Below are 11,485 nucleotides of genomic sequence, written 5' to 3' on the forward strand. Positions count from 1 at the left end.
ATTTTTTCATGTATCTAACATTGCAATATTTGAAGTGTGACCACATTGTCTTAGGGATAAGGTGGAAGTGCAAAGAACTGATCAACATTCAATACTTTGAGCTCATTCCTCATCTCGTCAGATACAGCAGACCTGACCTTATCAAGCGCATCTCTAACTACAGATGATTAGCATCTACAACTCATGAACCTTGGGTTCCCAAACCTACATCAAACAAGATAATGCAAAAATATATAAGGGGTTAGGTAGAAAGGTTTTCTTTCGGGATTACTAGGGTAATATTTAAACAATATTATGTGATATCGTATAGTATTATTTAGGTTATATTATAGTATTACTTACGTTGTATTCTGGTATCGTAGTATTTAGATTATATTCTGGTTGTATTTCCATTGTATTTTGGTATTAATGTAGTATTACTTAAGTTGTATTCAGGTATAGTACTTAGGTTATATTATGAAAGTTTTCCCATTGTATTCTAGTATTAATAGTATTATGGTTATATTCTGGTGTAGTATTAAGGTTATATTCTGGTAGTTTTTTCGTTGTATTCTGTTATTATTATAGTATTATTTCTGTAATACTCAGGTAATATTTAAGGTAGTGTTAAATAGTGATTAGTTTGGTATTATAATTAAATAACAGGTTTTATTGCAGTTTAATGTTGGTTTTTTTAAGGTAATATTGTGTGCACTAGTGTACAACTCAAAAACAGTAAAATACAACTCATATATTACTCTGAGTAATTTGTTACTCAAGTAAAGCTAAAATAATACACAAATGCTCCTCTCAATGAAAATAAAACCACCAAAATAAAAATTACCTAGATGAACCCTCTTGGAATTCCTTCTTCTTTCGTTCTTTTGTTTCCTTTTTCTTGCGTTTCTCGGCCTCCATTGTCGATTCCTCTTCGGTTTTCATTCTCAAGGGCTCTTCAATCTCTATTCTCACTGGGCTCTCTTCGGTTTCCAACAGCAACTCTAAAAACCTAAGTTTTTCTTATTCAAAAAACCCTAAAAGATCGAATGAAGGTGCTCTGCACTCTTCTCGCTCGGGCGACATTTGGGTTTCGGATGAAATCACCTTTTTTCAAGCGTGTTGTTTTACTTTTACATGTTTCGGGCCGGACTCGGGTCGGGTTGCGCCGTAAGAATGTCTTAATTTCATTTTTTAAGTTGTGGGAGCCACAGTTCCACGTGTCACCTTTTCATTGGACACGCACACATAGTTGCGTGCGGTGTCCGCACAGAATAAGCGCTCCTCCTTAAGAGCCTTCATGGCCTCTTTATCTTCGTTAGCACTCAATAAAGCTACACCCTTGTTGAGCTGAGCCCTCCAACTTTTGGGTCGAGGAGCCAAAAACCTAGTGTACATTTCCAACGCACTTGCAAACCTCCCAGTGTCCATTAACAGGTCCCCAAGATTATAAATTGCATCTACATGGTCGGGTTTAAGATCAGTAACCTTCTAAAATTTTTGAATTGCTTGCTCATCCTCAACCAACGCATGCAAGGCGGAACCTAGCTCGTAGTGGGTATAAGCATAGTTGAAACGTAAACAGAAAGCTTCTTTAAGAGCCTTCTCGACGGCACAGTACTTGCCCACACCAAAAAGCATGCTACCGAGCAGTTTCATGGCACGGAAATGAGTGGGAAGGAGAATAGTGGCCTCACAATAATGCTCACAAGCGTTCATCACCATGCCCTCTCCCTCGAGTGAGATCTTGAGGTTCACATGGATCTGGGTTAGAAGTTGTGCCCATTGGTTGTTGCTTGCCTCGGCAACCTCACGAGCGAGAAACAACTCCTCTTTGCGATTCAATCCCCTGTCAACATTAGAGTCGAATCTCTTGAAGATGCGCCACACCTTCTTAGCTCGAAGATTTATGGCTGTCAATGAACCGGTAGCTCGCTAACTAGACAAAAACGAGGCAGAAGAGTGAAAAGGGCAGTGCTCTGCCACAGAGGCAAAAGAGGTAAGGAAGAAGCGGAGTTTCAACTGTGAGAAAGACTGCAGGAGGAAATTTCTAGTGAAAAAACTAAAAAAAAAAAAGGAGACGGAAGAAGTGCCTACAGCACGGCAAAGATTGTCGACTAGGGAACAGAAAGTTTTCAGTGGCATGAGACTCTAAGATTTTTCAAGGCTCTAATACCATGTTCAAATTCAGAATGATGCGGAATAAAGCGAAATTATTTCATTGATATGTAAGGGGTTATAAACAACCCTTACATGAATCCTAAAATAGGAAAGGCAATAAAAAAGAAAATAATATGAAATGAAAGATATATAACCTAATATCTCCAATTAGCCAATTCATATTAACTATTTTGAGATAAAGGAAATAACATAAAATAGGAATACCTAAAATAGAAAAGGGAAAAAAATTTCAATCAAAGGAAATAAATCTAAAATAGGAAATGGCAAAATTATATTAGGAAATAAATCTAATCCTCATAACTTCAAACAGGAATAAATTATTTCCTAATAAATCTTCTAACAGTGCATAGTGTCTTTCAAGAATAGAGCATGAAAACTATTAGCCTCACTAAGTAAATGGATGATATTTACCACTTCAAGGATTCCAATGATCAAGAAATCTCCATAAAACCTTAACTATTATTTCTTCTCATGGAAATCCTTAAATCCAAATGAGAACATAATTAGGATTGCTAAGTAAATGGATGATATTTACCACTAAGAGAAATCTAATGATCAAGAAAACTTCATAAAACCTCGACTATTATTTCTTTGCTTGGAAATCCTTAAATCCAAACAAGAAAAAATTTGACTTCAGCATCTACACCTTGGCCACACATTCTTTATTTTCCTCAAAATCATGTTTTCTTCATTATTCAAAGAAATCAATATTAGAAAATTCATTGTGATATTTGTGAACTAACAATACACAAATATACCATTCTTTCAATAAGTAATATGAGAGCCCTTATTTGTTTTTCTCTCATTCACAATGACATGTGAAACCCATCTTCTACACATAACATCTTTAGAGCTTCGTTGTTTGTGGTTTATCGACGATTGCACCTACACCTTATTCTGTTTACTAAGGCCAAAAAAGATGAAAATACCATCTCTTTCAACTTTTTAAGATAATAAAAAATCAAATTGGTAATGAGATTAAATGAATCAAATGAAACAATGCTAAAAATTGCTCTAACCATTTTGCCCTCATACTTCCCAAAAAAAAATAGCACGAGTACTATTTGTGTGTCTATATTCTAACAAAACGGAGTAACTGAGCGAAAGAAAAACCACTGTTGATATCATAATAGCTCTCTTTCTCAATAAATATCCTAAAATAATGTTAGGACAAACAATTTTATAAATTGCCAACATATTAGACTGGTTACCTACAATTGTCATTGGATCTAAGATTTCTACACAAGTCCTAAACAAATTATTTCCCCATTTTGGTACCTCGAATAACTTTGGAGCCCAATATTTGAAATATTGCCACTATGAAATTTCTTAGGTTTTAGGGAATTCGGATATTGGTCAAGATAGTGGAAGATTTTTCATAGTTACCGTTATGATTACAGAATAGGGTTAGGAAGCATGTAAGAAATTTATTGAATCTTGAATTAAATTTATATTTCGATCAACAAATTCTTCTTCATGATTAACTTTTGATCAGTGAAAGATTCAATGAATTCTAGGAGAGGTCCTTTTAAAAGTATGAGTCTTGCTTTCTGGTAATTTCATTTTATTTCTTACTTTTCTTCTTCCTTTATGATGTTTTTTATTATCGGTTAAAAGTGAGATTGTGTTTAGTCGGGCTCATTAAACTTTAGATAGACTCATTAAACTTTAGGTTTTTTGTTTTTTTTGTTTGATTTTTCTTTTTTTTGTGCTTATGTGAAATTTCAATTGTGTGCATGACTTTAATGATCATTAATTCTACTAGTTAATTTATAGTAGATAAACATACAATTTTCATTTAAATCAATTTCTATCATTTCCGTCTTCAATAAAGAAGACAATTGTTATTTAGGATTACTAGGAGTTCTGAAAAATAACGGCAATAAAGCGAAAAATTAGAATGAGAAATTAGCAAAATAATAAGCAACACACAGATTTACATGGTTCGGCAAACTGCCTACATCCACGGAGTTGCAGAGGATTTTATTATTTTGAGGATTACACTCGTCGATAGCCTCAACGATTACAAGAATAAATTATTTCTTCCTCTCTCCTTCACCTGTGAGCCAAAGGAAAAGAAGTTTGGGAACTGTTGTCGCGAACTATTCTCCCGTTGGGAAGACCTTCCCGCGAAGCCTGCTATTTGCCCGAATTGTTGTCATCGAAGAAAACCTTCCGCGAGACCTACTATTTCCCAACCTGTTCTCCACGAAGTTGCTCTTCCCTGAAATCTTGTGCATGCAACGAACAGTTCACCCTGCTCGAACTCTTCACCACCCCGATCAACAGAGATCGAGAGGCTCTTTTATAGCAACGAAGCAAAGCAGAAGAGGCGAGATCCAAGAGACGAAGGTGCGAACAAGGAAGCTCATCCAATCGAGGAAAGGTACGAACAACGAAACAATTATATCAGTAAAGTAAATAAGTGAGGATTATAATCAAATAATTTCCATAACAGTGAGCGCGCCAAATAAGGAAGTGGACAGCGCTCCATACTCAACACTAGGTTGTGACATGTAAATTTTACATGTCTACAACATGGCTTTTCACATCACATGTTAGATCTATATTAGAAATCCTATGATGTCCCACGTCAATTTGCTTATAAGCTGATTTTTAGTTTAATTTTATTGGACTTGATCAATATCATTCATACGTGCATCTTCAGTGAGTCATATAGAACTAAAAATGTTTGCTCCAAAATTTTATTATAGATCCAATAAATCTAGAATTCAATATCACTATAGCTAATGAATTAAAAAAAAATAAGCATAAGAAAGAATCAGTGAAAATTAGCATATGTTAGAAATATCTCGATCTAGAGGTTACATTTAACTTCCAAGAGCAATCTTCACCTTCAATCTCTGGATTGGTGTTTAGATAAGTGATGCACTGACTAAATGAACTATAAAAGAAGATTGAATTATAATACATAAGCGTACATTAAATTGCGGAAGACGGTCACATCAAACTAAGTTAGTAGTTTGTACATCTACAATTGGAAAGACCCAAGTTCATTTTTTATACCCTTTAACTTCCATGTTAGCGATAAATATTCTCATTTCTAAACCAAAAAGATGAGAAAAAATAAGGCATTTTAAGGTGAGAATAACGAAATAGGATAAAAAGCAAAATTAAGATTTCCGAATCGACAGATCCCTAACCAAGCCACGTCATCTTTTGATGTAAAATTCGATATTATCAAAGACATGTAACATTATTCATGTTAGTTATGTTCCTCACTGCTCAACTGTAAATAACAAAGCATTGAGTTTTATTTAGTACTTACATTGTATGAAACAATATGGTAGTTACATCTCTCAATCATTTTTTTTCCTCTTTTAGTGACTTTTGCATGCCAGCCAGCTTATTTAAAAAGTTCATGAACTAGTAAGAAATTGCAGAGAAGGCCACAAAGTTTGCTTGATCTGCAGTACCTTTTTTTATTATTATTGAAATTAATGTAAAAAAAATAACTAGTCATTGCACACCAACCAATGGAGAATGCACAGAATAGAAAGTGTAGGTCACCTTCCCCGTGCATAGGATCATATGAGCTGTAAGTGTCTAAGTGGCATTATGGCCAGCATATCTTAAGCAGTTTCTTTACGTCATTAAGTTCCTGATCTATAAAGGGCTTGCATCTGTTTATGTGCAAACTAGATCAAAATTTTGATTTGCAATAAATTAGCATCCTAAACAGAGAACCTATTCAGGGTATGTGCTCTTCAAATATAAAATGAAAAATAATTTCATCCAATTATTGAAGCACCAAATAGCACTAGCAGTTAATTTGCAGTAGCTAGAATCAAATGAGCAATCAAAGATACCTCTGCATGGTATAAGGGCCTTCTGGAAGGCGCCTTCCTTCTTTCAAGCAATCTTCGAACCAACAATGGCTGATTATAAGTGTTCCGACTTTTCGTGCTAAATCATATTTCTTACCCTCAAACTGCCAGCAAACCTGCCTAGTCAACAGTATCACACAATCAAAGCTCATATATCCAAAAATTGATAGGCAAACTAACTAGAAATTTACTCAAACATTTGTGTGTTAATCTTTTGATTATTGAAACAGTTAAGAAACTAACCAGATGTGTAATGGATCTATCCATATCGCCAACATAATTAGCGCCAGTACATACAATCAGTTTAATTACTTTACATCTCTCGGTACCATGGTAACCACTAACTGTGGCAGCCACGGACTCCATGCCTATAATCGGGTGAATTCCAGAATCTGCAAAGTTAAGAAAACTGTAAATAAAAAAAGAAATCTTCACATACAGAGCAACCATAAGCTTGAAATAAACAAAACATGTAAACTGAGGCAAAAACGGGCTAAGGCCTTGTATTCGGATATTGAGAGTGCATTAGTAACCTACAGGAATACTACAGCATAAACAGAGGACCATTTCTTTGTCCAAGAAGCACACTTCCCGAGAACTCATATCACTCTCACAAAAATCCATTCATTAATCAACCCATAATACATCCACATGAGAAAATTGAAAGCGATGAAAAAATCGATAAGATCTGATACCAATACAAAATTACAGAGATACAGTTGAGCATGCATTGGAGAAAGCTGGGAAACAAATCGATTAATAGTAGAGAGAATAGAAAGAAAAAAAAAACTTTTTCCGGGAATGAAAATATAAGACAGAAACGATACCTTTTGATATATTGCTGCAATCAACTTCGTGTAATTCGTGCTCCATCCCACAGGCTAGGGTTTATGCGAGTAGAAATTATCAAGATTTTTGAAACAAAAGCTAAAATGGCTCGTGAGATTCTGTTTTGGGGCTATTTGGCAGCCCGTTTTAAGCAGGATTTACGCAGAACTTACCTTCATAAATCCCGAGCTCCCGTAAATCTCAAATTGACGCTATGAATCCGGGACGAGCGAAGAGGAAGAACAGTGCGAACAGGCTTACCTCAATGGTATGACCGTTGCAGGATGAGAAAAATGGGAGTTTCCCTGCCATCACTAAGGGTAGGGCTGGTTCGACTTTTGGCGCCCATCAAATACACGAATCGAGTCCGAAGCTAAAAATTTTATGCGACTGATTCTAATTTGAATTGAAATCGCTTGTTAACAACCCTAATTATATAAAAGAGGTGAATTTAATAAATTTAGGTCAAAGATGGTCAATCGCTTGAAAGTTGATTTGAATTTTGGCACGAATCAAGATCCGATCTAGATAAAAGAGCCGAGGTATCAGTCAAAATTTTGGATCAAATTTTTTTCAAACCGATCTTAGGCTCACTAAAGCTCGGCTCGAAATCAGATTGTTAATAGCCTAATTAAGGGGGATTAGATAAACTCTATATTAAGTTAAATTTGAATTTAATAAATCCACTTATTAGTGAGATTTAATTGATTTATCTTGAGGAAAACAATTTTTCAAATAGAGTTAGGTCAGACACATCAAATAGATTTAACTGGATTTAAAACCAAACATTATTTTAGATTTAATAATATTTAGATATGATAAATTTGGATTTATTGGATTTACCAAGTTTTATTTAACGTAAATCCTATCTGTAGCAAAACACTCCCTAAAGTTGTATTTGGTAGCATAATATTAATTTAGTCATGGATTTAGCTTAAATAATTTCCAATATCAAAAAACTAAACATTAAATCCAATGTTTTGTTTAATCTTTTTTTTTTTTTGTTCTATCTATTTTTCGTGGTCTTCTTTTTGGATGTAAATCTAGATTTATTAAATCCAAGTACGAGACAGATTTTTTCCATCGATTGCTCGCAAACTCTGTTGTCTAAGATAAATCTAAATTTATCATACTTGAGTCATACTTGACGTAAATTTAAGTTGAAACCAAACACAACCTAGGGCTTCATCTCCTCTCAACAAATTTATTTTAATGGCAAAAATTTTCCCTAACGAATCTTTAGAGACGTTCATCAGATGAAAATTTTTACAGATGGCTCCATTCACTCCAACCGAACAGAACTTCATCGTTTTCTAAAAGGAAGCCTATGTCGTAATCTCAACTTTGCCATAATATCCAACTAGCTTTAGTCGTGAGGTGATGGTTTTAGGCGAATTTGGGATGGGAAGGGACATAAACTAGAGTTTGGATGTAAAATTGGATTCAAACTAAATCTTAAACTAGTACGTGTCTAAATATAATTTATATATAAATTCAAAAGAAATGGAAAATCCTGACCCAACCAGTCTAGAATTAGGGTTTGCACTTGATATCAAAAATAATGTGGTAGAAAATTGTAAATAAATATATAAAAGCTTCTCAAGTTTTAGGGTTTAGGTTTAAAATATTTTCTCGCTGTCAAAAATGAAGAAAAATAAATAAAAATTTGAAAAGAAAAAATTATGAGGATCGAACCAAAGGTGCAGACATCCTACACTTATTACATCAAAAATTGATGTCAACACCTACTAATTTAGATGAGATGCAAAGCAACTATGAAATATCTAAAAAGTCTTGGCATGCCCTATTTATAAGAATCATCGGCACAAAATCTATGGAGTTCACTTATTAACACTTTGATTGTGAAATAAATGATATATACTTTTATATTTATTTCTCTTATTCTTAGTGCATGACACTTTCTAGAAGTAAACAACCAAAAAACTAAAATATATACATTAAGAATGCGCAAGCACGAATCCCAAGGAGATACAACCGTTTAGAAGGAGTGGAGTAAGACAAAGGAGTACCCATCGACAGAACATCAAGAGGCCCACTTATCCAATTACATGGAGTCATTCTAGCCAAGGACGAAGGCTAACCGAGCCAAGAGAAGGAGAAAAAGAATAATCCAATTTTGAACCAGTTAGACCAGAGCAAAATAGATAAGAATTCGAGTTTACCACCACTAGAAACCCGAGTGAAGGCATCAACCCACCTCTCAGTAGAACCAACATGAGGAAAGAATCTATTTCCTCATCACTCCAACAGTCCCACGAATGCCTGCGAGGTTCCTCATCAGGGATCAGGAATTTTCAATACAATAGAGCCTCACAATCATTCTGAAGGGCCCCCTCATCGATGAATAAGCTATATATCGGGTTACAGTAATTTATTCTTGCTAGATAACCTAATCACGTTCTGCTGATAGGAGCCCCTAATCTAGAGATCGAGGGTGGATAACTAAACTAAATCAACCAATCAACAGAGCTTAGCTAACTAAGTCAGTCTTGCCAACCTGAAATTAATCAAGTCCAGCTGATCAACTACATCAACTCTGCCCAGCCGACTAAACCAATTATATTAAGCCAAACCCATGCTAGCCCAGCCAACTAAGTCATAGGGTAGTCGAAAAATAGACTAACACATGTAAAATATCTAGAATACCTTGTATACGCCCCATTAAAGTAGAAACAAAATTATGATATCAAATGTTGTACACTATCCCTTATAAATAAAGAGATCATTTTGTGAGAAAATACCATTAGACAAGATATTTTATCATTCATTATTGTCCACTCCACTCCCTCTCTCTCTCTCTCTCATCTTTTTTATGCTTTAACTCTTGAGGTGTGATTCATGGATAAATCAGGATTCAGCACAAACATTTGTTTAAAATTTACAGTGAGTTTTAGATATCGGCAAAATGCAAATCTACTAACTAGGATTTGGAAGAATATAATTATATCAACTAAATTTTCGCACTCATATAGAGAAATGGTTTGATCAATTCTAAACTTTCTTAGTCCATAGACATATAAAAACAATTTAAATTTTAGATTATGGTTTTTAATTATTGATGGAGATAAGAAATCATCATTTCTCTTGAATGAAGAGTGTAGTTGTTTTGAATTCATAATTTAGGTAATTAAATCGATAAATTTGTAAATCCAAGAGTTTATATTAAATTGATTATTTTTACTTAGCAATTTTGACTAAATCATATAAAGTTTAGAAAATTGATTAGAAAATTAGGGTTTTGGAGACAAGTGTTTATATAATTATTTTTCTAAATTGATGTTTACATTAATTCCCATGAGAACGATTATGGACTCGATTCACTTTATTACTTAAACCATAAATGCAATTTTATTGATCGTGTATAAGCTTGAACAATCACATAAAAAACTTAACTAATGTTAATGCATTACAAATCCAATAGAATTATAAACATACCATAAAATAATTGAAGATTGAATAAAAAAAAATTGCAAATCTCTATTTTTTTTTTTATATATATATAAAACTTGCTATTGCATTTTTTGCAAAATAGATGTTAGCAATACTTATTAAAATCATAACACTATTTATATCACATGGCAACATTTTTCAGTCATTGTATCATATTACATACATAAGCTTAATCTATAAATACACCAGATAAGGTATATACTTAACTCAGGGTATGTGTGTATAAGCATACAAAAGGAAGATCCCAATATTTGCAAGTTTGCATGATATGAAGACATAAAGACCTTTGAAACTCTCTCCTTTCTCTTCCGACAACATTGGCAGACGAGATCGCACATACAAAGAACTTTGAAGTTCCCTCCTTTCTTCTTCATTGACAGGATCACACGTATAAATTAAGGTTGACACTGGCAAGAAGGTTGGAGAAGAAAAGTGTTAACACAAATGTGAATTTCATAATATTCAAACTTAGAATATAAGTAAAAAAGAAATGTTTTACATGCTAAGTATGTAAGAACCCCTTTTAAGTATAATGTTGAATTCAAAACTATCATGTGAGTGCTCGAGAGGCAGAGCACGTCAACCAAGAGATAAAAGATGGGAGAGAGAGAGATTTTCCCCATTGGGGGGCAAAGAGGAGTGTTTTCGGGATCTTTTGCCCCTTTTATTCCTTAGAAATATAGATTACAAGAGAGGGAAGGGGGAGAGAGATCTCCCTATATGGGGGTTTAAGAGAGAGAGAGAGAGAGAGACCCTTACACATGCCAAGTGTCATCTATTTATAGTAAGAGAGAGGTAATAGATGATTACAACAATGCCCTTACTTTATGGGGGCAGTAGAGGTATTTAGTCCTTTCCTTGCTTGGATCTCATGACTTAGGGCATTTCCATCGTTAAAACTCGCCGATGTCGTCAGCAGGCCAGAGGTGGCAAGCTAGTTGCTGGTAGTCGGCCGAGATGGCCAGCCGACCAAATGTGGCCGACCTATTGGAGGTGGTCGGCCAGATGGTCTTTTGTGGCCGGCCCAAGCGACCAACCTACTAAAGGTGGCCGACCTAATACAGGCTCACTGGAAGTGGTTGGCCAGGGTGGTCGTTCGGCTGGGGTAGAATAACAGACCCAATATATCTGACCGGTTGAAAAGTTAGCTGGCCAGGATAGACGACCGGCTGGGATAAAAA

At 34.7% G+C, this 11,485-nt stretch overlaps 1 protein-coding gene across 1 annotated transcript in view; it reads right to left on the reverse strand.

Moving 5' to 3' along the window:
• The window catches only part of LOC110019553, a 44,768-nt gene extending 37,552 nt beyond the window's left edge, over window positions 1–7,216 (reverse strand). Inside the window, exons 1-3 of the mRNA XM_020717267.1 lie at window positions 6,833–7,216; window positions 6,249–6,397; window positions 5,988–6,121 (exon numbers count right to left, since the gene is read on the reverse strand). Of these exons, the coding sequence (XP_020572926.1) occupies window positions 5,988–6,121; window positions 6,249–6,397; window positions 6,833–6,878 (329 nt within the window). The 5' untranslated portion in view covers window positions 6,879–7,216. The remainder of the gene's footprint in view (window positions 1–5,987; window positions 6,122–6,248; window positions 6,398–6,832) is intronic.
• Window positions 7,217–11,485: the final 4,269 nt, after the last annotated feature.

The sequence above is a fragment of the Phalaenopsis equestris genome, unplaced genomic scaffold (assembly GCF_001263595.1).
Source record: "Phalaenopsis equestris unplaced genomic scaffold, ASM126359v1 Scaffold000002, whole genome shotgun sequence".
Taxonomy (NCBI): domain Eukaryota; kingdom Viridiplantae; phylum Streptophyta; class Magnoliopsida; order Asparagales; family Orchidaceae; genus Phalaenopsis; species Phalaenopsis equestris.